We start from the raw sequence: 27,678 nt of genomic DNA, 5'->3' as shown, positions 1-27,678 counted from the left end.
AGAGAAGCACAAGGAGATGAGAGAGAACTGCACATAGAGAGGGGAAATCAAGAAAAGGAAAGGTATAAATCAGAACGAAGAAAGGGAAGAGGAGGAAGCTAAAGAGGAGGTTTGGCTATCTAGAATTAGAAATGTCCTGGACACAAAACCTATAGAGAAGGCCTACACTGACAGCGGTATAGAGCTGGCACACAGAATTATAGGTAAGCCTCACATGGAGCAATGCCAGACAAACACCTAGGCTAATGCAGCAAGGTAAGGAGATCAATTATAGGCAAGCCTCACACGGAGCACTGCCATCTACATAAGAGCAAGAAAGGAGGACAAACACCTAGGCTAATGCAGCAAGGTAAGGAGATCACAAAGCTACAGATGGGTCTTTCCCATGTGGGCAGCAGAGCACATGCATCAATAATATCAACACTCCACAATAAAAAACAAATAGGGCATATAAAAGAACAAGAAAGCCAAATTTCAACAACTACACAGAAAATTTTGCGTATAAAAGAGCTGACATGACATGAAAGAAAGATGAACAAGGCGTACCTTCACAACCACTGGTTGCAGTAGCAGGAAAGTAGGGACCAGCCTGTGCCCAGCAACAGCAGCCTAGCAACCATATAGCAGACCATATATAATTTTTTTTTGATATTTACCAACCATATATAAATCAAACTTGATAGGCTAAAGCACTCCAGCAAACTTGATAGGCTAAAGCACTTCAGGTCGTAGCTAGCTTAATGAGCAACTGCCATAATGCTAGGAGAATAAAAGTTGCACGAAGGATCATGAAATGGCAGTCATCTAAGCATGAAAGATACAATTTGGCAAGCTATCTAAAAACTCCATCTCAATTACAATACTTGCCATCTGACTATCCTAACTCACGACAACGACCAGCTGTTCACATAACAGTAAAGGAGTCCAAGTCTACATGAACACCAGCAGGCAAATATTGTCTGCAAAAATACATCCTAGAGATTTAAACGCTGTCCATGACAAAGTGCAGACTAAATAAATATTAACAGGCCAAGCTAGCAACAATACCAATAGATCTAAAGAAACAGCCTCATGTTCCCCTCAATGATATTCAATTCAGCCAATCAAAAATAACTATTCCAGAAATTGTAAATGTAGCTCAGAATAGCAAGCACACTAACTCCAAACATGTCAAGCAAGTGCATGACTGGCATGCAGATGTGCAGACATTCAACCTGAGTAGACATCTCTAACTCCATAGAGCTAGAGTGTAACTTCTTTGCAACATCCATTCAATTTAGACACAGACTAATGCAACCTGTGGAGAAGTGAAACGAAGAAGAGGAAAGGTATAAATCAAAATCAAGAAAGAGAAGAGGAGCTAGCTAGAAAAGCGGAGATGACAGAGAATTGCACATGGAGAAGGGAAATAGCAGACCATATATAAACTTAACTTCATATTCGCAGACCATATATAAATCAAACTTGATATTTGCAAACTGTCCTATAGCAGGCATATAACAAACTTTTAAAAAAGACCACCACAATAGCAGGATATAGGAAGAAAGAAGCCTCAAAGTTGCAAAGGCACAAACTGTGGACACGTCAAAGCCTATAGCCATGAACCCTGAATGCACATGGAGAGGGGAAATAGCAGACCATATATAAACTTAACTTCATATTCGCAGACCATATATAAATCAAACTTGATATTTGCAAACTGTCCTATAGCAGGCATATAACAAACTTTTAAAAAAGACCACCACAATAGCAGGATACAGGAAGAAAGAAGCCTCAAAGTTGCAAAGGCACAAATTGTGGACACGTCAAAGCCTATAGCCATGAACCCTGAATATCTTAATGCAAAGTTACAAATTTGTTCTATAGCAAGCATATAACAAGTCTTTAGAAGACACCAGCACAAGAGCATTATACAGGGTTAAATACACACCAGCGACAATACAATAAGCAATCAAGCCATACTGGGAAACATATGAAAGAAACCACACCAAAGCAATTGTTCAAAGATTGTCACAACATAAGCTACACATACAACCACTTGCACAACTTTTGCAGAGGTGATCCTCAGACAAGCTTTTCCAAATGAAAGATCCACCAAGAACCACATATAACTAAAAAAGAGCAGAGCACTGAGCAGCAAGATATGATAGCTCACTACGTAGCACTACACATACATTAGCTCCACACAAACATCAAGCTCAAGACTCTAGGACCTCAAAGACTACGCGATGTGCAGGTTTCCCATCGGCAGGATACAACAACACAAATGAAATCATTTAAATAAAGACAGAAGTTTAAATGGACAGCGAGTGTACCTTGAAGATCTGGAGCACAGTCGAACCAAAAGGTAAGGCAGCTTCCTAACAGCAGGGAATCCAAGGGATGGCGCAGCAACCTCACAAAAAAGCATCACCATTAGTGAAAATCGCGAAACAACTAAGACAAGGCACGGCAGTAGAAAGCAAGAGGAGGCAGTAGAGGAGAACCAACCTCTCCCAGCAGCTGGAGCTCCAAACCCTAGGTGATGTGATCCATGGCCGCTCCAGTTCCTGCAGAGCATCAGGATAAAATAGATCTCAGGCTAGGATGTAGCAATGCGCAAGCAAGGGTAAGATCGGCGATGGCAAGAAGCGCATGGGCTCACAGATCCTCAGACAGTGGAGCAGGCGAAAAAGAGCTGCCGGATGAGGAACACCAAGAGAGAAGCAGGACGGAGAAGAAAGGGGGAAAGAGGAGGGAGAGGAGAGGGAAGGGGCGCGACTCTTATCTCGGCTGGATAGTGGCTGGGTCTCGAGCTCCGGGAGCAGGCCGACGTGACGGGGCGGTCTCGGCCACCGGTTCCGATGGGACGTCGCGGCAGCAGCGGAGGGCAGGGCGGACAGGCGCCGCCTGAGCACTATTTCGGCGTGGGGGGCGGGGGCCACTGTTCCGGTGCGGGGAGACGAGAGGATCCAAGGTAGATCCAAGGCTGGGCAGCCGGAAAGGCCCCGCCTCCCCCGCTGCCATCCTCAATAGCCGGCAAGGCCAGGCAGCCGTGGTCACCAGCACTAGGGCTCCACGTGAGTTCGGCCCACCAGACAACGGCGGCGGGTGGCGTGGTGGTGGGGGGGGGGGGGGGGGGCACTATTCCGGCATGGTGAGGCGAGGGAATCCAGGCGCAGGAGCGCGGGCACACACTGTGTCCCGAGGCCGTGCTGACGGGCAGGTCAAGGCTGCCCACTTGCGCACCGCACCGCGCGGCGCCTTGCAGGGCTGGACAGCAGCCACACACAGCCGCAGTAGCCGTTAGCTGGGCTCCACGGGAGGGCACCCCACCAAACAGCGAGCGCAGGCCGCTCTCTGCCGCGTCCGGCCAGCGCGCGGCCAGCTCGCGGAACCCGACGGAGCCGCAGCTACGCACCCGGCCACCGCTCCCTTCCATGCCCAGACAGACGGGCTCCACAGCCGGGCGTCCCCACTGACTAGAGACTCGATGACCGAATGCCGCGCACGCCGCTCGCTCCCGCCGCTCTGCCTCGCGGTCTCCCGCCGCTTTGCCTCCCACGCCAGCTCAATGCCAGCCGCACGCAGCCGCTGCCACCGCCAGCCGGGCTCCACGGAGTGCAAGGCCCACCGGGCAGCGAGCGCAGTCTTCCGCGCGGAGCGCTCGCTCGCTCACACGTCGCGGCACGCGCGACGCACGGGGTGGCAACACACGCCCTGCAGCAGGCAGGATGCGCGTGGAGCGCTCGCTCGCTCACACGCTGCGGCACGCGGCGCGCGGCGTGGCGACACGCGTCCTGGAGCAGCCAGGAAGCGCGGACATGCGAGCAGGAAGGAGCAGGTGTTAACAATTCTGATGCGGTATGCCCACATAGTTTGAGATACCATTTTCTCTATGATTCACCGCCGCACTGTGGAGACCTGATGCTACCTACTAAGTTTCTTTGATTGACATGCTAGTAAAATACTCATCAAAATTGGCAAAGTTGAACCGTTTAGGCTAGGATCATATGCTTGTCCTCTGGTGGTGGATGCGTGATGTTTTTTTTTCTTTTTTTTGGATAAGTTGGATGTGTGATGTTGGGTTTCAGACTTTATATTTGGAGAATATGAGAGCTTCATTAACTCACACCATGATTACAATCTCTGGCAGTTACTCCCCCCTTCAAATTATTAGTCGTTTTCATGGTTTTCACGGCGTCGCCTAAGCGTCTAGGCGAGCTACGAATTGGGGTGTCTTCCCCACCACACCCTCGGTTTGTATGGCGTCGCCTCTCGCGCCAAGGTATCACTAAGGTGTCGGGAGGACGCCACACAAGCGGAAGGCGGTCGCATGCGGGAAAAATGACGCACAGGAAAGGGTGTGCGCAGGAAATCGTGCGCCTATACTCCCGCGTGGGCCGCCGCATCGCTTCAGTAGGGGAAGGGAGAGGAGAACAGAAGAAAGAGAGAAGAGGGGGAGAGATAGAGGGGCTGCGCAAACCTGGAATCCGGCTGTGCGCTGCCGGCATCCAGTCTCTCCGGCCGTCCGCCTCTGCTGCACCTGGAATTCGTCTGCCGATTCAGCTGCTCTGGCTGTCCGCCTCTGCTCTGCCCATCCACCTTTGCTCCGGCCATCTGCCTCTGCTGATCTGCTCCGTTCATCCGCCGGCCGCCCCTACTCTGACCTGAGCTCCGCCCGAACCCTGTCCGCCGATTGACGCTGCAGATCGGCTCCCGCGGCTCCAATCTCTGCTGCTACTCCACACCTCCCGTGCCACCAACCTCTGCAGCTCTGCCCCCATCAATTTGTGGCTGCTTCCTTCCTCTGCTCCGCCTCTCTGCTTCCTTCCTCTGCCAACGCCCTTACTTCATGTCAGCCAGAGGTATGTCTCCCCCCCCTCTTTGCTCTTCCTTCATGCTACTTGTTGCTGGCTATTTGTATGTGATACTGCAACGTGCTCTGCTCAGTCCTCTGTTTCTATATAGCCATAAGCATATGCTTTGTGATTCTTTTCCTGATGCTCGATGTGTATATTACTACTTTTCAAGTAGTTCATTGATCTCCTCCTTTGTGCTCTGGGTATGTGTTTTGACTATTAGTTTTGCCGTGTTGCTTTTACTAGTCTATTCTATGTGTTGTGCTGCTGCTGTGCTTGACTGATCAAGTGATCAGTATAAATTGCCTATGACATGTGTTTGTTGTCTGCTAATAATTTTTTGCTAGTTTTTTTTGATACAAATACTTTAAGGGAAACCCCTAAAGCTCAATTAGGTGCGGCACCTCGGGTTTGAACCCTCGGCGGGAGCCTCCCAACCAGTGGCCATTGCCACTGCACCATGAGCCCCTTCGCTTAATAATTTTTTGCTAGTTGCTAGTGCCTACTGCCTAGTGACCTATGTAATTAGTAGTTAGTAGTTAACTAGTTACTTTACTTTTCTTTGCATGCAATGGCAGCCAATAGGAAAGAATGGCTAGTCTACCTTCTGTCAACAATGAAAACTATGATCCAAAGACTAATCAAGCAAGGAAGGCTTGGTCTAATGATCCAGGCTAGAAGTATGGTTATTGGGCAAACCTTGAAAACCGAGATCAGGTGATGTGTACCCTTTGTGACATCATAGTTTGTGGAGGGATAAAAAGGTTGAAGCAGCATCTGGCAAGTGGCTATGGGGATATCAAAATGTGTGCAAAGACCACTACTGCAATTAGAAAAGAGATGAGAGATTACTTGGAGGGAAACAGGAGGAGAAGGCCATTGTTCCTAGTAGATGATGAGCAGCAAGAGGAAGATGATGTGGTGCTGGTGGAAGCAAGCCCAACTAAATCTGTTCAAGTGGAATCAAGTGCTCTTGCATCTCAAAGTTCCAAGGTGCAGCCAAGTTCAGGGACTGCAGCCAAACGAAGGCGGGCAACCTATTTATACAAGGCTCCAGAAAGGTAGAAAGCAAGAGTAAGGTGAAGCAACAGTCAATTGTTGGGATGCTTCGGAAAGCACCTGAAGATGTAGTTGATGAGAGGCGTAAAGGGATTTCTCAACCCACAATTCAAACCAAGATGAAGAGCAAGGAAGAGAAGCACTATGTTGATATGCAATGGGCCTTATGGTTTTATGAGTGTGGTATACCATTCAATGCAGCAGCAGCAAGGCAGTTTCAGATTGCAGTTGAAGCAACTGTGTAGTTTAGTTCAAGGTACACGCCCCTTCTCCTCATCTACTTGGTGAGCCATTCTTAAAGATTTTGTTAAGTTGACAAGTACCATTAGGGAGGACCATGAGCATGCATGGAAGCACTATGGATGCACGATTATGTTAGATGGATGGTCTGATAGGTGGGGAAGACATTTGATCAACTTCCTTGTTAACAGCCCAGAGGGTACCTACTTCTTAGAGTCTGTTGATGCATCAAGTGAGGTACATGATGCATTTATGCTTGCTGATTTATTGGAGAAGAAAGTTGATGATATTGGTAAATAAAATGTTGGTCAAGTTGTCACCGACAATGGGGCCAACTACAAGGCAGCGGGTAGAATTCTTGTGGAGAGGATTCCAACACTTTTTTGGAGCCCATGTGATGCACATTGCTTGGATTTGATGCTGAAAGAAATAGGGAATTTACCATATTTTAAGAAGCCTATTGCACATGCAAGGCGTGTCACCACTTTCATCTACCAGCATGGTAGAATTCTGAGTTTGATGAGAGAAAAGACAAGTGGAGCTGATCTTGTGAGACCTGCAACCACTAGATTTGCCATAACTTTCCTCACCTTGAAGAGTTTGCACAAGCACAAGGATCCTTTGAAGGCATTATTTGTTAGTGAAGAATGGGCTGGAAACAAATTGGCAAAAACTCAAGCTGGTAAGGACGTGCATGACACTGTTCTCTCTATGGAGTTTTGGAATTCAGTTGTGGGCTAGCTTAGAGCTTCAACTCCACTACTCATTTTACATATGGTGGTTGATGGTGATGAGATGCAATGCCAGAGGTGACAACACTAATGAGTCATGCGAAGGAGAAGATCAAGCTGAGCTTTGATGTTGTTAGCAAGCGACCCCTACTCAAGGAAATCATGGATATTATTAATAAACACTGTGTGAATCAGATGGACCATCCTCTATATGGTGCTGCACTATATTTGAATCAAGGAAAAAATCCAGCCTCTTATAAAAGACAACGATGATGCTACTGTTGGGCAGCTAAAGGGTTCTTTCATTGATGTGCTAGATAGAATGGTGGAAGACGAAGATACTAGAGACAAAATTCATGCCCAATCCTTGGACTATGAAGCCCTTAGAGGAGAAGTATTCTCAAAGAAAAGTGCTAAAGAAAATATTGAGTCCATGAGCGCTCGTAAGTGTTGTTTGTAATTCAATTCCAGCAAAGCTATTTGATTAACAGTACTGTTTTGATCCCTCATTCCTAACTTGTTTCTTTTTTGTAATCTAGTTGATCGGTGGAGTTCATATGGTGGTCGTGCTATTGAAATTCAAAGGTTTGCTAGGCATAGTGTAAGTCTTAGTTCATCTTCATCTGGCAGCGAGAGGAATTGGAGCACTTTTGAGTTTGTGAGTTACTTATTATTACCATATCTACCTTTTTGTTTTCACTCACCAAGTCTAGTTGATAGTAGTGTTGTTTACATTTCAGCAAGCTAATTATTCTCTTTGCTTGTTGTTTTCCAATTTATTCATTTGTAGATCCACACAAAGAAAAGAAATCGGTTGCTGCACAAGAGATTGAATTCAATTGTTTTTGTTTCTTACAACCGGAAGATGAAGACTAGGTTCCAGTTAAGGCGTGAGAGGAAAGGGAAAACTTTTGATCCTTTGGTCATTGAGGAGTTTGATTGGGACCATGAGTGGGTGACTCGTCACACGTGTTCCCTCGAGGTCGTCGTGGTTGTGACATTGATGAGAATGGTCTTACTTGGCAGCTTGTTGATGAAGCCATTGGTGCATCAAGCTCACTACGAGGCCGCAATCTTCCAAGGAATGCTAACAAGTGTGCAAGAAGTTCAAATCGAGGGTTGGTTGAAATTGACTCAGGTTCACGCATTGAGGGAGTAGAGGAAAATCATGATCCACTTGATGATGCAGATGTCACTGATTGTGAGGATGATGATGCTTCCAATGGTTGCAATGCTGGTGGAGATGGCATGCAAGCTGCTGCAAACATTGTTGATGAGTTTGATGTTGGATATTGACTGCTGAGAGCTGGCTGTTGAGAAATTTCAGATCTACACCCTCTTTCTTTTGTGTAGTGCTTGGCTACTTGCCTAGCTTGTGTTGTTTGTCATGTGTACTAACGTGGCTGTAAACTGCTATTAATTATGCCACTATTATCTATGTAATGATGCTAATTTGGATGTATTTTCAAGCACTCATGCTTTTATTTAGTTCCCAGTTTCCCAACTTGCATAATTTAGTTCTTTCTTAGTGCCTTAGTGACTTGTGGCCTTATGTTGTATTTTTGCTGATGAGTTCTCTCATTAACTTGCCTACCCCAACTTGCTTGGGAAAAAAGGCTATGTTGTTGTTGTTATTGTTGTAGTAGTTCTCTCATTAACTTATTGTTTAATATTTATGTAGCTTTCTACTTGGGACAAGAAGAAAAGAGAAGTCTGGCTCAGGCCATCAAGAAGGTATTTCTGTTGATCCACATCCATATTTATTCAATTAATCATATTACAAAAATATTTGACCTATTTATTCAATTAATCATATTACAAAAATGTTTGACTTGTTGTTACAATCATCAGCACTCACTATTTCACTAACTCATTTCAAACATGCAAGAGGGTTGCATCCTGCAAGGAACAAGGACAATTGGAAATGGGAGGATGTCTGCTACATGGGCTCCAAAACTTGCAACAACAAGGTATGTTTCTATCACTCCATCTAGGTTAAGGTATGTGTATGGTGTCGCCTCGCCGCATGCCATACTCACCTAGGCATCTTGCCGCATGCCATACTTGCCTAGGCGGCTGGAAGGGGGTGAGTCGCCTGGCCTCAACTTACTGCTGTAAAAACCATGGTCGTTTTGATATTTTTAATACACACACATACATACTATACACCTAGATATAATATATCTCCATCCTAAAACATAGCAACTTTTAGATCAGGTCAAATCAACAGTTTTATCTTTGACCAATAATATCTAAAAAGTAATTATTTTTAAATAGAAAAAGTTACATGATATGATGATTAGTTTCATTATAAATAAATTAATATCATTTTTATGTTTCAAAACTTTATAATTTTTTATTACTCATGGTCAAAGTTTAAAAGGTTTGAAATAAAAAACCCCTAAAAGTAGCTGTACTATGTGACAGAGGGAGTATATCTAGATGTATAATACATAGACATCTTCCGGTGATTGAAAAGGTAACAGAAGTTATCGGGAAGTACCTTTTCTATTTTGGTAAGTTAACAAGAGGTACTGAGAGGTACCAGGAGGTACCTTTTCTATTTTAGTATGGGTTCCACCTATTTTGGTACCAATTTGTACCATTTTCTAGTACCTCGTATGTCTCAGCCGTCGATTTCAGTCTGATGGACGGTCCTTATTTATTTTAACTATTGCAAAAATTTCTTTACAAACTATACGCCTAGGAAATTCAAAACGGGTTGATTTAGAACGGAGGAGTGACTCCCTAAGCCAATCTCCTCCTTAGCTAACTCTTAATTCTATTGTAAGCATTTCCAACAGTTTCTCATTTTTTCTCCCTATATCTTGTTGTTTTCCAATTCCCTAAATAGATATGGGGAGGCAAAAAAAAAGACCATCTCCAACGGTACCCCATTTTAACTTCCCAAATATGAAAAATTACAGCCTAATTTCACGAGAAACTCCTTCCTGCTCCCACGACTGTTCGACGACGCTGCCTCACGGTCGCCCTGCCAGCCGGTCACCGCCTCCTCTAGCTAGTATGAGTACAAGAATACAATTCATACTGGTTCCATCCCAAGCTCTGATGAGAAAGATGAAGCTTGCTAAGCGGCGGTGTTGGGCGTGCCAGCGTCGCTCCTGCTGTCTGTCGGGCTGTACAGCATCGTTTGCGGCCCCATGGTCCTGCTAGGCCAGCTCTCCTCCAGCTGCCGCACCACCTCCGCCATGGTTGGCCTCGCCGCTGCCATCGGCACGCAGCAGTCCATTGCTAGCGTCAGCGCCTGCAGCAGCCCCTCTTCCGCGGGGCTCATGCGCAGCCCCTTCACAACCTCCGCACCCAGCGCCTCCTCCAGCGCCATCTCCTCTAGCACCTCCACCATCACCACCGCCGGCAGGTCCACCGCATGCTCCGTTGAGCCAACAACGGCGCGGCCCTCTTCCTCCACGGGCAGACCATGGCTGCGAGCGGTAATGGCCTCCCTTCCTTCTTCCTTCCCTCGGCGCGAGCCGAAGGCCGAGGCCGAGGCTGTGGCGGAGGAGCCCAAGGTCGAGACTCAGGTGGCCGCTGGTGGGCGACGACGCCGTGAAGGAAGAAGATAGGCAAGAAGTCCAGCAAATCCGAGATGTGGAAGAACTCGCGCCGCGCATATATGCGTGTGAAGGAGGAAGTTTTGCAAATTGTTAGCAGATTGGGAATGGATTTGAGGAATGCATATATGCGCGTGAAGGGGGAAGTTTTGCAAATTGTTAGCAGATTGGGAATGGATTTGAGGAACTGTTGGAGATGATTTTTGTTCATTTTTTCGAAAAACGTAACGGGGAATAGATTTGGAGAACTCTTAAAGATACTCTAGGCTGCATTTAGTTCCCAAAAAAATTTGCGCAATACTTGTCACATCGAATTTTCGAATACATGCATGGAGCATTAAATGTAGGTGAAAAAAAACTAATTACATAGTCTAACTGATTCCTACGAGATGAATCTAATAATACTAATTAATCTATAATTAAACATTAATTGTCAAATAACAACGAAATGTACTACAGTAGCCAAATTCAAACTTTTTCACCAACTAAACACCCCTAGTAGTTGAAAAGGAGGTGCACCTTATCGACACGTCTGGAAGTGGGCCCATATACTGGATTGAGCAGAGCTTCAATGCTTCCCCATCTCTCCTCGACGCACGGAGGGCATGTGGCCATGTGGGCGGCGGGTCAGGCCGATCAATGGCGCGTGCAATTTTTCTCTTCTATCTCTGTCGCGTCGGCGTCGACAAAGGTTGTGTTGCCCCCGCCCCGCCCCCCCCTGAGGAATGTTGAGTACTCTATCCTACTTGTGATGAGTGAATTGTCAACCGTGCGGTGTGATCGTGCGCTTGGTCTTTGGATTGCAGGTACACGGGCGTCGAGTGTCGACGGGGAGCTGCCGTGGAGGTGCTGTGGCCGATGGACCGTGCGGTGGACGGCGGTGAAGGGCAGCCGGGACCGGAGCTCGGACCGGGCGGCAGCTGTGGCGTCCACTCCTGGATCGAGGGCGCAAGCGGCGACGGAAGGCGGGTTTCTTGGTTTGCGCCACAAAACCAAGGAGGCGGACGGCGGTTGAAGACGCCAAGTCGTGGAAGCACGGGCTTCGGTCTCGGGACTGACGGAGGCGACGGGCGTCGACGGCGTCTAGGGCCTCGCTGTGGGCGAGGAGGTGACGGGCGTCGGGCGGCGTCTAGGGCTGTCAGAAGGCCGAGGCGGGAACGGTGTCTAGGGCCACGGCGCGGAGGCGGGAATCTTCCCGCGCGTGAGGTTTTGGCGGTTTTCTCAAAACCGGCCATCTACCCGGGTTTCGAGGACCCTCCAAAACCGCGGACTGGATCTTCATCAAGACGGCGGCATCGCGGAGAAGACTTCGTTTCGAAGAAAGAACCTCGGCCGTCGGATGAGATCGTGTACAGGGGGTGCTGCAGGCCAACCGGTCTGACCGGTCCCTGGCACCGGTCTGACCGGTCTAACCAACCGGTCTGACCGGTCCAGCGTACCGGTCTGACCGGTCCCGCGGGTATAAATACCCCTTCACTTGTGTTAGGTTAATTGCGGCTTTTGTATTCTGTTCGTGGACTCTCTGTTTCTCCAGGCCGCCGCCCCTGTGTCTCCCTCCCTCTGTTCCTCTCGTTTGAGTTGATTTTGTCCATGGATTGTTGAAACCTTGTAAGGGATTTGATTGGGAAAGGAGGCCCTATCCTCCTCGTGCCCTCTGGGCTTTTGATTTGATTCAATCCCCTGGTTTTGTGCCTTGTGCAATGGATTTTTGATTTCGTTTTTGGCACACTTGATTGAGAGGAGGCTACAAGTTCTTTGCTGTGATTCCCGTGCTCCCAACTCTGACCTAAACCCTCTGAAATCACTGGCGTGTTCGAATTCGAGTTCTTGAGTGTTTGAGAAAACCCCAATCCCTTTTGATCTCCCCCATAATTCTCACGAATCGTTGATCTTTAGGACGAGATCTTTTGGGGATATGTTCACGGGGTAGGGGCGAAGCAATCCCCCAAGTTTCACCGATTTCCGTGGTCGTTTGCTCGAGATTCAACGTTTGAATCCAATTTCTCGGGGGTTTTCTGGGTGCTACCAGTCAGACCGGTAGGCACGACCGGTTAGACCGGTCCAGCGCACCGGTCAGACCGGTCGAGCGCACCGGTCAGACCGGTCCAGGCAGATCAGTTCTGCAGTTTTCCCGATTCGCTTCCGATTTGCTTTGTGGTTTCGCTCGCTCGTTCGAGGTCTTTTGTGTTGGTTTAGCTTTTCCATAGCTATTCCAAACTTTGGCCAGAACGCTTGAGGGCTCGGGTGATTTTCGGGATATAGGCCGACGGTTTGATTTTCGGAAGAAATTTTGATCGGCTCCCATTCACCCCCCCTCTGGTCGCCGGCTTCGGTCCCACAATTGGTATCATAGCTCGGTTGAGGTTTTCAATACCTTAACCGGTTCGAAAACCACTCGGCGACCATGGCGAGTCTTGGTAAGATCCCGGTGTTTTCCGGCGAGGACTATGCCTACTGGAAGGTTCGCATGAGAGCCTTCCTGCAGAGCATGGGAGCCGAGGTCTGGGAGATTACCAAGAACCAGCTTTACGAGGTGCTGGCTGTTCGGACCACGCCTCTTCAGGTGACCCAGCACGAGGCTAACGCCAAGGCTGTCAATGCCTTGTTCGCTGGCGTTTCTCGTGCGGAGTTCTCACGCGTCCAGGGTTTTCAGGAAGCCCACAAAATTTGGACGTGCCTTGAGAACTACCACGAGGGTACACCTCAGGTGAAGGCCAGACTGTTCGAGACTCACCGGCGTGAGTACGAGAACTTCACACAGGAGCCGGGTGAGAGCATTGACCTGATGTTCAGTCGTTTTCAGTCGATTGTGAACAAGGTCAATGCGAACAGATCTGCTGGTGCCCTTGAGTACACAGAGCACGAGAAGGCCCTCAAGTTGCTTTACGCACTTGATCGCTCTGTGTGGGATCTCAAGGTGAACACGATCATTGAGTCTGCAGGCTATGAGACTCTGACGGTGAACGAGCTTTTTAGCAAGCTCAAGGTCACGGAGGTGGATAACCAGACACGAGCCAAGCTCAATGGTGCCCCTCCTTCCAAGAGCGTTGCTCTTGTGACTGGCCCGGGTGGATCGAGCTCTAACGCTAACTCTGCTCTTGGCTTTTCTCTTGCCTCTTTGCCTTCTGTTTCAGATGAGCAGCTGGAGACGCTGGGCGACGACGACTTGTGCCTCCTCATCAGCAAGTTCCAGCGCGTCTACCACAACAGGCAGAGGAAGAAGAACCCCGGGTGCTACAACTGCGGCGATCTGAACCACTTCATCGCCGATTGCCCCAAGAAGTCCGGCGGTGGCCAGAACAACTCCTTCGACTACTACCGCCACCGCGACCGCGACGAGGGAGGCTCCAACAAGGAGCGTCGGCGCCACAACCACCGCAGTCGTGACCGGGGAGGACGCTTCGACAAGGAGTCACTCAAGAAGCGCTTCCAGTACAAGGCCAAGAAGCGGGAGAATGCCTGATTCTGCGGATATCCCTCTTGATTCTTGGTCCTCACCACCACATCTCCTCCGGGAGTTATATGTTCCTGGGTGCTGCTTTCAAAGAATCCCAGAGTGGATGACCTCAATGGCCAACCTCTACAGGCTGTGCATCCGGGTTAAACAAATGACGCAGGAGATCCTTCATATCCTTGGTGGCTTACCTGCACTGCTAGACCTAGAGCTGCGATCAGAAGCTGCTGATGAACCCATGGAAATGCTGAGTTTTTGCAACAGTCAATTTCGATGTATAAAGATCTTCCGCTTGTATGGGCCCATCATGGGTCTGATGTTTGAGGATGGAGCCATGCCAGAGCTTGAAGCATTATCAATTGAAATCAGAGCGTGCCAGGTACAATCTGCACTTGCTGGTCATCCTGATCTCGGTATCCATCACCTCACTTCGCTCAGGGATCTCAATGTCTGGATTAATTGTGGAGGGGCGACACTTCAAGAGGTGGAGGTACTAGAGGTGGCCATCTCGGATGCAGTCAATCTACTTTCGAGCCATCCGAAACTATATTTCCATAGAGACAACCAAGAGGAGATGGTGAAGGATGACACCATCACGCCATGCAACTAGAAACAGGTATGCACTTTTTTTTTGGCTGGAAAGGCAGGAAGCGGGAAGAACACTACTGATATTTTCATTATTGGTGTAAAGAAGGTTTGTACAGGCACAAAAGAAAATAAAATTATATGCTCCTAAGAGAATTACAAGAACAGCATGTCCCAAGCAAAAGAGGAAAGATGTCACCATGAGGGATGGAAAGAGAGATCAACTTGACTAGAAATACTAAATGGACCCTTTTGGTAAGATGACCTGATCCATACCTTTCCTTGCAGAAGGGAACCCGTGGGTGAAATCAGAAGAAGTCTGCTGTTGTCTGGATACTTGGCAACACTTCATTTCTTGGTGCAGCAGTCTATTGCCAAGAACTTTCTCAAATTATGTATTACTATTTTGAGTTGTTCAGTTCTATGTGGGACAACTCTGTTATTTTCTGTGCTCCAAGAACTGGATTCTGTTATGCTCAACCTGTGATAGAGCACCGGTATGTTCATCTATTTTGCTATAAGCACCCCGATGGTCAACCCGTGATTCCCCCAAATTATTTCACTACCTCATATATGATTACTATTGAGTATTTGGAGTCAGTGAAAGGTTTCTGCCTTTCCTGTTTTCTGCAACGACATATATATATATATATATATATATATATATATATATATATATATATATATATTGTTAATCAATCAGTAATCACGCGCAACAATTATTACTGAAAATTTATTCATTTATTAGTTGAGTGTAGCTAACCTATATGATGGAGAGAAGATGATTTTTATATATACTTACAGAAGCAAAGCTATGTTCCACTTTATTTCATACTTTTTTTAGAGCATTACGGAGCAGAGCATTATTCATGTGATAGGCGAATTACAACCATCTTGGGTACAGGCATACAGCAAGGAAGTCCCGAGAGCCTCCATGCACATACACATCACCCGGGACTTGGTAACAGGATCGAGCACGATGGGAACAGACACGAGCAGAGCATAACTCCCCGCTCTCAAGACATGCTTTCAAACTGTAAGTCACACTTGATGATGGAGCTGGCCAGAAGGCCTTATTTTCAATCAATTATATTTTCTCTCCTCCTTTGATTACCTTCAGCTGACCCTCCTGCAGTTGGTACGGACCTCTCCCTACGACGGGTCCGTGACTGGCCTGATGTTCCCCGTTTTGATCATGGACTACGCGAAGCTCCCGAAGAAGGCGTCCTGGCTGCCGGCGAACCGGTCGACGATGGGCGCCGTGGTGCCCTGCGCCTCGGGCGACGACTTGAGCTCCTGGTCGGAGATGAGGAACCCCCGGTTCTGCTCAATGTTGGTGTAGTAGTGGTTGTCGAAGGTGTCCGGCGTCGTCGGGTCCAGGTCGTTCAGGACCTCGCCGTTGCCGTTCCTCGGGCACCTCTGGGACAGGAACGCCCGGTAGGCCGAGTCCATGGACGGGTCCGGCATGTTGGTGCCGCTGAAGTTGTAGAGCCGGTCGGCCCTGCCAGCGGCGACGTTCTGGCATTGGACCCTGCCGAACGTGTGGGCACCTGCGTGATCACATTCAACAGAAACAGTAGATGGGGCGTTGCATTGGTCAGAACAGTAGCAATGTGCCAACTGAACTGTTTGCCTATTTGGACATAGGAAAACCCTACCGATCAATGCAGTGCAGTGAAGGGAGGCCATGGAGGATGAGTGAGACCAGGCAGGTGGGGGGGGGGGGGGGGGGGGTACCTGAGAGGGCGACGAGGTCAACGTCGTTAAGGCCGACGTCCTTGAACTTCCTCTGGAGCACGGTGAGATTCTCAAGGGCGCCGGCAGGTCCACTCCAAGGAGCCGTTGAAGTCTGACGTTTTGCCGTCCAGCCTTCCCAGCAGCACACCCCAGCCGGGTCCTCCCGACTGCATGTTATGCGCGCGGGGATGAGCATTATTGACTACAAACTAAATCGATATGTAGTTACTAGTTAGCAAGCAAGCAACCAATGAACCAAGGGCGACATCATATCCACTTTCCCTGTTTAATTTATATGAACTACTATAGAAATGATTTCTAGGGACGCCTCGTTTTTTTCTAGGGGTGGGTGCAAATGTACCCCGTTCCTACAACAGGAGCAGGGTACTGTAGCATTTCGTCCGCCCCTAGAAATGCATCTTCAGGGGCGGATGACGGCACCACCCGCCCCTGAAAATAGGCCTCATTTTTAGGGCCGGGTGGTTCCGTCACCCGCCTCTAAAGATCCGTTTTCCAGGGGCGGCCGGTGCCATCAGCCGCCCCTGGAAATATGCCCCATTTTCAGGGGCGGCAGGTGGCATCAGCCGCCTCTGGAAAACTTTTTCTAGAGGCGGCTGGTAATGCCACCCTGCCCTGAAAAGTGCCATAAATATCTGGGCGCACCACTTCTTTCTCCTCTTGACAGAACAGTGCTCTCTCGGGGGAGGTGCTGTCTAAATTTTCCATGCATCATAAATAGGGGGGAGGTTTTGAACTCGATTTCCTTGAAGTTGGAGGCTCTAGGAGGTAAGTAGCACCTAATTTTATATTTTTTTCTAAGCTTTTGGGTTAATTTTAATGGTCAAATTGTGCTCCTCTCATTCCTCTAGCTAGATGTAGATCTAAATTAGGTGGATTTAACATTTAAGCCACGAATTGCTTTAATATTTTGGATAAATCTACACTATTTTAGTTGGAGCACATGATTAGGTAATTATTTGGGTCCAATCTTTAAGTTTTAGCATTATTTAGATGTGAACATATTTCCAAAAATATAGAGGAGAGAGAAAATGACATGATTTCCGTCATTTATTTATGCACATGCAAGATATGTTTTTCCATCCTATGTTTTCACACGAATCATTATTTCTCTTGTTTGAAATTATGTGAAATCCGAAAGAATAACAAAATACTTTCAGAACACACAAGACTTTAACCCTAGGATTAAACCTTGTTCAAAGTTTTATTATTATATCGGATGACATAGTAAATTGACTTTTTTTAATATTTACGCTTATGTGTAGATTTACTTGGCATATATTTCGCAAATTATTTAAGAGCTTGTTTTAATTCATTTGAATCATGTATTATTTTTCTATTGTTGGTGTTTAGAGATGGATAGAACTTGGATGTACAAAGCACGAAGAACGGATGCATATTTTTGTGGAGAAGTAGATAAATTCATTCAAGCTACGGAAAACCATGCAAGAATTGAGAAGACACAGATGATACATTGCCTATGCAGAACTTGCAAAAGTCTAAGAGTATTCAGCAACACAACTATAATTAGATCGCATGTGTTGATTAGTGGTTTTGTAGACAACTACATGATCTGGAATAAGCATGGTGAAGAAGAACAACCTCAGAGAGAGAATTCAATCGATGAAATAATGCAAGAGCCCGAGTTTAATATATTGTTTGATGCCTTTGATGATGCTGGCTGTGAGGATGAAGGTGTTGGTGGTGATCATTTTGATGGTGTCGACGTGAGTCCCATCGATCTTGACAGTGATAATGATAGCGATGAACTTGATGATGGTGATGTCTGTACTCTATGCACTTTTATGATGGATGTAATCTAATGATGCATGTAATGATACTTTTATATGATTTTATGTTGAATTTGTAATTAGTAATATTTACGAAATATATTAATCATCGATCAAAAAATTCCTGAATCGAAATAGAATTGGCGGGAAACACAAATTTAAATAAAACGAAAATAGAATTTTGAAAACCTGAATCGAATGGTGCAATTGCTTTAATGGTGAAAATGGGCGTGAAATAAAAAATAGAATAATTAAATACAGAGATAAATATATTATAATAAATTAGCAGGAAACAGAAATTTGAATGGAATTTCAAATTTTGGCTTAGCGGGAAATGAATTTCAAGGGCGGCTCATGCTTTGAGCCGCCCCTGTAAAAGGTTTTTTTAGGGGCGGGTGATGACATCAGCCGCCCCTGGAAACATCATTTTCAGGAGTGGCTCACGGGGATTTCTAGCTGCGTGAGACAGGGACGGGTGGCGCGCCCGCCCCTGAAGATGTCAATCTACCCGCCCCTATAAACATTTTCTGCAGTAGTGATGGTATCTTATTTAATGACAATGACTTGCATACTCTAGCTAAGCTAGAGGTTAGAGTTAGGTCAGTGCCAATGGGAGTTTCATGAATGGTTTTATAGCATTAAATATCATCAATTTTGCTGACATGGCAAGGAGAGAGAATGATAGAGTTTTATGAAATGTGAGGAGAATTTTATCATCATGAAACCCATCTGGCACAGTTATCTAGTTCTCAGTCTATATAACTGTGTCCATGAAACTCCCATTGAGACTGACATTAGTATTTCGATGGAAGGGTTAGATTGACAATAAATACACTTTTCCAATCATTTAGCTCCTTTAAATTCTCTTTCCAATCGAATTTGGTGTGGTCAGCTCCTGTGTGACCTCCTCATGCGCCGTGCTGGAGTCGTTCCCGACCATGTCCGGCTCGGCAGGATCGGAGCGGAGGGGTCACAAAGGAATCCGAGGAGAGGAGAGAGAGGAATTGCCTTTTTCAGTGAGGCTCAGCTGAACTAACTTCAATGAACACCCCCATATTTGGATATTTTAGAGCTATTTGAGCTCCAAATAGATTAAACTAACTCTAACTCATAGATCCAAACAGGACCAATGAAATCCTTTATGTGACTAGCTAACATACGTGTATATTCACGAAAAGATGCATGCATGCAAGCATCCATTCACCGACAAACATGTCCACCGAATCATTTTTCCACATTAAATGGTGTCAACCAAGTTATAGCATGTTGTTGACCGTTGAAAGCTACGGCGCACCTGCCGCTACGTCAATGATCCATGAAGGTGTGAAGGCAGCCGGTACGTACCAGCTCGACAGAAATCTCGGAAGCGATGGCGTGGATGTCGGCGCAGGAGAGGACGCCGGGGCAGGCGTCCTCCAGCGCCGCCTTGGCGGCGTCCACCACTTCGTACCCACGCGCCGAGCCGTTGTTGGGCGGCGAGTCCTTCTCCGACTGCATCCCTGGGACGGTGTCCAGCAGCAGCGACCCGTCGCAGCCCTAGTAGCAAGAAACGGTCGCCACCATTTGTGAATTGTTGTGTGCATGGTGAAAAGCAACAATGAATTGTGAACTGATGAATCTGAATGCAGCAGGAAGCTTAAGGTACCTGGACGAAGCAGTCGTGGAAGTGGAGGCGGATGAGGCTGGCGTAGATGCGGACGTCGGACTCTTGCGCCTGGATGAGCACCTGCTTCACGATGTCGTAGGCGTCAGGGCATGTGCTCGCGTAGTAGTCCTCGCACTGCTGCGCCGTCGCGCCGTGGAGGCACAGCGTGGCCGCCACGACAACGGCCATCATGGCGGCGGCCGTGGCGGAACGAGGAGAAGCGGAGGAAGCCATGTCGAGGCAGCTATGTACTTGGATGATTGAGGCATGGTGAGGCACTCATCAGTCGTCCCTCATTTATAGTCTTAAAACTGAGCACTGTATATAGCTCGAATGATTGAGGTTGTTAGTTAACGAGTCAACATATATTGGTTACATTAAAGGTTTTCTCGAAACAAAACTGAACGCTTTTCTAATTAAGTCTCATACTGCACTGATTCCAATAAAGAAAAAAAGAGAGAAAAATCTTAGTAACATCTCTAAAAGACTATTTTATTCCTTGCATACTTGCATACTCTTTATTCCTTGCATTCTCTCCAATTCATGTGAATATTTAGCTTCATAGGGACCCCATCCTCTCTAAGTAATTGACTAATGTGATATGATTTGATTGGAACCATACTCTTCCTTGCAAAAGTACTTGAGATTTTCTTTTAAAAAACAAATGCAATAGCTTGCCTCCTCAAATTAATATAAATTCCTACCAGAGTCAAAGTTTGATCATCATAAACAATCGTATGTTAATGTTTGTGCAGTTTGACTTTGCTTTGAGTTTTGTCAAATTCTTTTACCTTTGTTAGAACCTTGACATACTCTCATGATCAATATCACGTACACTCCACAAATACACGCCGATTTCCACACTGGAAGTCACGCAAAACATGACATCCATACACCTACAAAATAGACTCCATGTCATGACATCTCTCTCTAAAAACCATGGTCAGAGATATGGGCTATGCAAAAAGAAATAAGGAACATGCTCGAGAAAGCATGATGAAGAAAAAAAAGAGAGAAGAAAAAAGATGCATACCTTTAACGAACATGGCCCCATTTAGGCCATTTCGAGTGATTTTGGTGATCAAGTGACAACGCAATCAATGGGACTAACGAGTTTGCGAGATCATATTTGTAGGATTTCTTAGGTCCCTTGGATGATGTCCAAACTATATCCGAGACGTCCAATTCACCGTTGAGGAGTCCAATTCGTAGTCGAGATATCCAATTCACCGACGAGACGTCCAAACCACCGTAGAGACACTTTAGTCGCAGTGAAAAAGCAGAGATAGAATATATTTTAGAGTGTCCAAATGACCGCTGCGACAAGTTGGACATTTGCAAGGATCATGCAGAAAACTCAGAAAGGATCGGAATATCCGTCGGGCCGTCGGACTATCCGATACCCCCACCATCAGACTATTCGACGCCGGGCGTCGGATCAATTCTGACAGGCTACAAGACTGAGTGCAAAAACTTCTGTGCAACCGGATGATCCGACACGTGGATTCAAGAGGCGTCGGACTAAGAGTCAGAACAACATTCAGAGAGCCTGTTACTCGAGTTAGGAAATCTGCTTCAGGATCGGATGATCCGACACGTAGTATTCTGACCATCGGACTAATCGTCGGATCAATGATCAGAGACGTTATCTTGGAATTCAAATTTAACCTTCAGCACCGGATGATCCGACACAATGTCTGAAGGCCGTCGGATAAATGACATCAACAAAGGTTTCAAAGTGTAATGGCTATTATGTTGAACATAGTAGGGTCCGATGATCCGACGCCCAGTGCCGTCGGATTATCCGACGCCTACGCAGAAAAAAGGCATAACGGCTACTCAATGGCTAGTCTGAGTTGGTGGCCTATATAAGCGCCTCTCCCCGGTCATTTTGGAGTTGCTGGAGTTCAGAGAGACCCTATACACATTGAAGAACACCTCCAAGCCAACCCAAGTGCTTAGTGATCAAATCCTTAGGTTTAGCACAAGCTTTGTAAGTGAGAGTGCTAGGATAGCTCAAGTTTGAGTGTGAGAGCAAGGTTGTGTGCCTTGTGTGCTGTGCTTGAGAGCTGCTCAAGCTTGTACTCGGTGTGCTGGCCATCCTTGGAGTCTTAGTGGCTCGCCGGCAACGTCATCGACCCTCCGGTTTGGTGTGGAGCAGCGACGACATCTTTGAGCGGGGGACGTGGAGACCCCCACCCTTCTTGGTGAAGCTCCTTAGTGGAACCCGGGGCCAAGATGACCATGATTATATTCACGGAAGAGACTTGGTGGCCGAGAAGCAATACTCTTTGTGAGTGCTTCAACAACATGGATGTAGGTGTGCCTTTGTGGCTAACCGAACCACGGGATAAATCCTCGTGTCAAAGAGTTTGCTTTCTCTCATCCCTCCTTTAAGTTCTGTGTTTACTTAGTGCAATCTTTGTGTGCCCCTACATTATTAGAGTAGTATCATGATAGGATTGGCTATAGGTTGCATAATTCTTTTGGGATGAGGGGTTTCACACTAGAAGAACACTAGTTGCACATCTAGATAGCATGATCTAATTTATGCTTTGTGCAAATTAGTTGGAGCTTAAGGTAAAGACTTTTAGTTTGTCTAATTCACCCCCTCTCCCTCTTAGGCTACAAGCACCCGATTCCTTTCAAGTGGTATCAGAGTTGGGACTCATATCTCTCACAAAGAAAGCCAATTTCATTGGCAATTTGTGTTACCGGCTCATAAGATTGGTATTAGGCTTCACCGCTTAGTGAGTTAGCTCATCGGGGAAGTGATTGATTTTTTAGGACCTCCTCCATGTTTCGATGGCACGGGCTTCCAACGATAGAAGATTTTAATGCAATCCCATCTCCAAGCAAAGGGCCTAAATGTTTGGAGAGTAACTAGTGAGGGCGTGAAAAACAATGGTCAACAAGAGAAACAATTTGATGCTATTGCTAAATGTGTAATCTTGAGTTCTCTTGAGGATAAAATATTCAATCATGTGTTTGCTTGTGAAAATGCTAAAGAGCTATGGAAAACTATCAATGAGAACCATGAGGGCACAAAGGATGTGCCAAATAAAAAATATCATATTCTCATTGAAGGTATGCTCAAAGAAGGTATGCCACATGCTCACAAGGCATGTCAAAATAAAAGATGCATACTCAAAGAAGGTATGTCAAATGCTCTTGCTATGTCAAAAAAGGGGGGAAAAGATAGCCCATGTTTTAAAAGAAAAAGAGAGAGATGGTTCATGACAAGGAGCTTCATCCATCATCCACAAAAAATATCCACATACTCGCACATCTTGATCAAGGTGTATGACTCGTTTTTGCTTGGATCTTGTTTTTGACTTAACAAAATAAGCAAAGCAAACATGTAACTTCATTCCTACCCAGAGCTCTAGATAAAACCTGATTAGCTGATAGGCGAAGAAGACAATAACTTTGCCTTGGTGAGGATTATACACAATTAAAGAAAGTGTGATTCAAGGGAATAATTTGAGGGGCAAGACTATGTCTTTGTTTTCAAAATTAGAAACCCAAGTTTCTAAGTAGGAAGAGCTAGGAACCTGAAATCTACATCATTCCATTCTTCAATTACCCGAGAATGCATGGTAGCCATTCAAAAGTTCTTAGAAACTGGAAGAAGCTTGGAATAACATGTATACAAGTTACGTTCAAGGAGTGACATCCACCATTGTCATTCAACATTTACTCGAGGACAAGCAAAGGGCTAAGTGTGGGGGTGTTGCTGATGGTCCCTAAGTGTTAAAATCAACCATCAACTCCTGCAGCATTTCAGAACTTTTCAACACCAAATTTAGTTATAGGGTTTATAACTAAGCAAAATCCACAAGTTTTGGTGAATTGTGATCTATAGGCACTCATAGCTACATTTCGTGAGAAACACAAGTGAACACACGAAGAAATGCACAGGAGATCGCTACCCAGGTGTGTCACTTACAAGGAGGGCCCATAAATCAGAGCAAACGGGCGCGCTAAGGAAGATGCACCTCAGAATCAATGCTTGCCTGCTAGGGACCACTTGTCAGCTTCCTAGAGGAAGGCAGGCCTGGGTGAGGGCCATTTAGGGTCGGCCGACCCCAGGGGTCGGCTGAACTAGGCCTGAATCCTGTCTAGGTGCCATTTGACGTGGCGTGCCCCCTACCCTACCTGATCACTTTCCATAGGTCCATTTGGACGGAACCGACCTCTTAGAGTATAAAAGGGGATCCCCTCTCTCCTCACAAGGCATTCATTCATCAACCATTTCTCATGTAAAGGAGTATAGTAGAGAGGCTCCACCACTGGTATCTTTAGCTTAGGGAGTGTGTGAGGAAAGATTTTTGAGAAGAGCCGGACTTGTCGGCTACTCTTCAGCTTTGTACCTCGACGGATGAGGTATGTTTGTAGTAAATATCCGGGTTTTACTACTAGTGAGTTTTAGTTAAAGTTATTCTTTTGTTTTCATTTGTTTATGGGATCATTGTCCGTTCTAGTGGCAGATACTCTAGAAGAGGGCCCCTGATAAAGATGGGATAACCCTGCGCAACTCTAGAGTAGTAGTCGATGGTGTAGACGTGGTGTCTGGTCCTTAGAATACCTTTATTTGCTCCAAGTCCAATGGTGTAGAGGGGTAGATCCTAGGTGGTGATAGCCCTGTCTGTCTGCTATGAAGCTGCTTCATTTTTAGTGAACTCCTCCACGTTCGGGCTTGGTTAGTAGAGCTTGATACCGGAATCGCTTGGCAGACCAGGTGAGTGCTAGTGCCCGAAGTAAACAAGTGAGAACCTAAGTCTATCTTTCCTTGAACGTATCCTCTAGAATAGAACCACACTACCCCAAGGCCTCTCTATCTCTTATCATTCATAGGGCAACCTAGTTAGAACACAGTTACACCCCCGTTCCCCGTGAAAATTATGATACCCTGAATACTCCCGGGTGAAGTGCTACAACGGTATTTCCGTGCGCTTGTGGACTTCTCTGTAAGAGTTAATAAATACCAACAGCCATGCATGGCGCAGGAGCAGGCGCAGGCGTCATCGTGGCTGCGTGTGGCGTAGGCAGTGTGGTCGACGTGGCTGCGCATGGCACAGGAGGGGGCATCGAAATGGCCGCACGTGGCGTAGGTTCGAGGTAGAGCGCACGTTCCAGTGGCACCCTTGGCACAGTCATGGGGGTACTCTCTGGGGAGCCATGAGTGCCTGCATGAGTCAATGCATCGGGGAGGGGTTGGGCGGCAGCAGCGCAGGTGGGAAGACCTGCAGGTAAAAGCTTGTGCGGCGGTCCAATAGGAACGTGCACAACATCAATAGCATCAAGGAACTCAAGCATCTCAGCGGTAAAAGCTTGTTGCTAAGAACTAGTTTAAGTCCTGTTAGGGAGCGACAATAGCTTAGTAGCTGTCAGTGGCTCTTTGTTTATTTAAATTTATAGCTGAAGCGTATTTTTATTTTTATTGCAGATTATGGATGAGAAGGTCTAGTGGATGCAAACATGAAAACATGAGTGTAACAACTAGCTATTTCAATGTGCTTCTTAATGTAACATGAGGTATGTTTTTTTTGACACGATGTAACTTGAGATATTGGCTCTAAATATTGGAATTGTTCGTTTCATTTATGGGCCAATTGGTTGGCTGATTTTTTATATGGGTTGTGTATTGCTGTTAATAAATGGCATGCTGAGAAATATTTGGTCCATCTTAGTTTCCTAGTCTGAATTGGGTCCATTCATAAATGGGTTGCAGTGGTCACATCTAACATCATTGGCCACATCATCAGCGCCACAATATCTGCCACGTTAGTGCCACAATATCTGCCACATCAGGGCCACTAAACAACCATGACGTTTATTTTCATCATAGATAATGCGCCTGGGCTGGGTTGAACGGGCCTAAGACTATTTTATGCGTACCCAAAACATGATGAATTGAGTAATCTGTGATGATTTTAATTAAAAACATCATGAGATGTAATCTGTAATGCTCAATACACGATGAAATTTGAGATCATCACAGATATGGTTTTATGATGATTTTTCAGTGATCTGTGATGACAATCAATCGTCATGGATCGCATGATTTTTTGTAGTGTTGAGGGCCGTCGCGCTCAGCGAAAGGAAATGCATCTTCGTCAAAGATGACATGCCTAGGGGTGATGACTCTGTTAGAGGTGAGGTCAAGGTAGCGGTATCCTTTGTGATGAGTTGAGTAACTGTTGACGCTCCTTAGCGCCCCCGATTTATATACCGCAAGCGCACGGTTTCGTGTAGCTTTTCCCTTAGAGTATTCCCCCAAGGTTTATCAATCCACGGAACCAAAGAGACAAGAAATAATCTACTAGCATAGAGATTCCTTTGTGTTGAGATGGTGAAAACGAATCTAATCTACTAAAAACACGACAAACACCGAAGGTAGCAAGAGAAAGTTAGAGATAACCAATCTAGATCACCTAGATCATGCATATGTTGTAGTTCCAGCTAGATAAAGTGAAGTAAGATAGATGTGAATCTCACTGAAAAGCCTCTTTAAACCCAAAATCTCCAATCCGATCCCTCGATACCCCACCTACTAAGTGGCAACGGCCTGTCACGACGCCACCCCTTTAAACAAGATACCCTGAAGCAAGTCGAACCCCCTTTGGTAGTTCCGCCATGAACCTCTAGCCACCATGACTACAAGATCATGCTAAGTGATCTATCTCGATAATAGATCTAGGATGAAGCGAACCCAAAGAAAAGAACGAAATCGAAAGAGGAGAACATGGTCGCTAAACATTCGGAAACACAAATAACTTCACCATGAATGATAGTACATCACAAGATCACAACTGGGGCCCTACCTTGATCTTGATGATCCTAGCCCCAGAACTCTGACGTGGTCTTCCTTGCAAGGTTCCCATGTCGGCTAGGGCAAACCCTAGACAACTAGCACGACCCTCGGCTCTCCGAGAGGTGTCCCTCTATCTTCTCTGCTCCTTGGCATCGTCTCCTGAATTGATCTCTGCGTGAACCTTGGGGAGGGGTCTTTAAATAGCCTCAGGGAACCCTCGGTCAAAGGGGAGGTCGAACCGACCTAAAAAAGGTCTGGGCCGGCCGGCCCAATGAGCCTAGGCCGGCCGGCCTAGCACTTTCCTTCGCCGGCTTGTGCTCAACTTTCTCCCCAAGTCTCCTAGAATCTTCTAGAGTTTATGTCTTTCACGATTGCACCCCTTTAGATGTCGTTATCTTCGAGATTTCTTCGAGGAGAAGGATAGGATGGAAAATCCTTCCTTAAATATCTCTTTGCTTTGCTTAGCCCCGAAATATCTCGATCTTATCTTGTGGGCTTTATCTTTTGGGCTTTATTGGAGGGTGGATGTGCATGAACGGGCCTCTAATCATCATGGCCTTCGATCCTTTATTCGGGCTTTGGCCTTTGTCTTTCTTCGTGTCATCGCGTGATCGTGGGCCTCGCCATTTCATGCTCCAAAATTGGTCAAAAACCTGCAAAACGAAGTATCTCCAAAATATATGTGCAAACGCGAAAACGACCAATAATTGGGCCGAGGTTTGGATGGTTAGTGATTTTGATATTAAATTCATGCCATTATCAAAGTTAAATAGGGGATAAAATGGATACTTAAGGAGCGCCAACATTCCCCCCATGCTTAAACCTTTCTCGTCCTCGAGTAAGTCTTTGATAAAAATCAACGCTGCCTTTCAGTGTCCAATCCCTGCACTTGATCATACACGAGAAAACACAATGCTCCCAAAAAATATTTTGCAATTAATAATTCAAGTTGTAACCAGCTTTTTCAATGTGGAAGGTAGATACAAGTTAAATGCTTTCCCACAATTATTAAGCACATGCTCTCAAAATTAAACAAGTCTCAGAATTAAGAAAGTAAGTTCCATAAGTAATGCTAAACCAAGATCAATAATTCAAACCTCAGCTCATCTTGTGTCTCAATCTTGCTAGAACTCTCTCCTTTCTTTCTCTCATATGTATGTGTGAGGCTTTATCTGGAGCTCTGGAAAGG

General features: G+C 46.2%; 1 protein-coding gene, 1 long non-coding RNA gene and 1 pseudogene across 2 annotated transcripts; 2 read left to right on the top strand and 1 right to left on the bottom strand.

The window, feature by feature from the left end:
• The first annotated feature begins 6,919 nt into the window (after positions 1-6,919).
• LOC120689053 lies at positions 6,920-8,167 on the top strand. Its single transcript, XM_039971398.1, has 4 exons — positions 6,920-7,314; positions 7,411-7,529; positions 7,662-8,009; positions 8,078-8,167. The coding sequence occupies exons 1-4, from the start codon at positions 7,194-7,196 to the stop codon at positions 8,165-8,167; spliced, it is 678 nt and encodes a 225-aa protein (XP_039827332.1). The 5' UTR covers positions 6,920-7,193.
• A 7,205-nt stretch (positions 8,168-15,372) lies between these two features.
• Positions 15,373-16,104, top strand: LOC120690760. The gene is made up of 2 exons (XR_005681921.1): positions 15,373-15,518; positions 15,618-16,104. It is a non-coding gene; the product is annotated as an uncharacterized LOC120690760 (long non-coding RNA).
• On the bottom strand, positions 15,512-19,921 carry LOC120690759 (annotated as a pseudogene).
• Positions 19,922-27,678: the final 7,757 nt, after the last annotated feature.

Source organism: Panicum virgatum, chromosome 9N (genome assembly GCF_016808335.1).
Source record: "Panicum virgatum strain AP13 chromosome 9N, P.virgatum_v5, whole genome shotgun sequence".
In the NCBI taxonomy this organism is placed as follows: domain Eukaryota; kingdom Viridiplantae; phylum Streptophyta; class Magnoliopsida; order Poales; family Poaceae; genus Panicum; species Panicum virgatum.
This window is presented reverse-complemented; position numbering and strand designations above follow the sequence as displayed.

Bases quoted from the DNA above. Each gene is read 5' to 3' on its own strand.
- LOC120689053 (XM_039971398.1), top strand. From the start codon at position 7,194: ATGGTGGAAGACGAAGATACTAGAGACAAAATTCATGCCCAATCCTTG. The intron at 7,315-7,410 runs GTAAGTGTTGTT...TTTGTAATCTAG, and splicing joins TATTGAGTCCATGAGCGCTC to TTGATCGGTGGAGTTCATAT. The intron at 7,530-7,661 runs GTGAGTTACTTA...ATTCATTTGTAG, and splicing joins ATTGGAGCACTTTTGAGTTT to ATCCACACAAAGAAAAGAAA.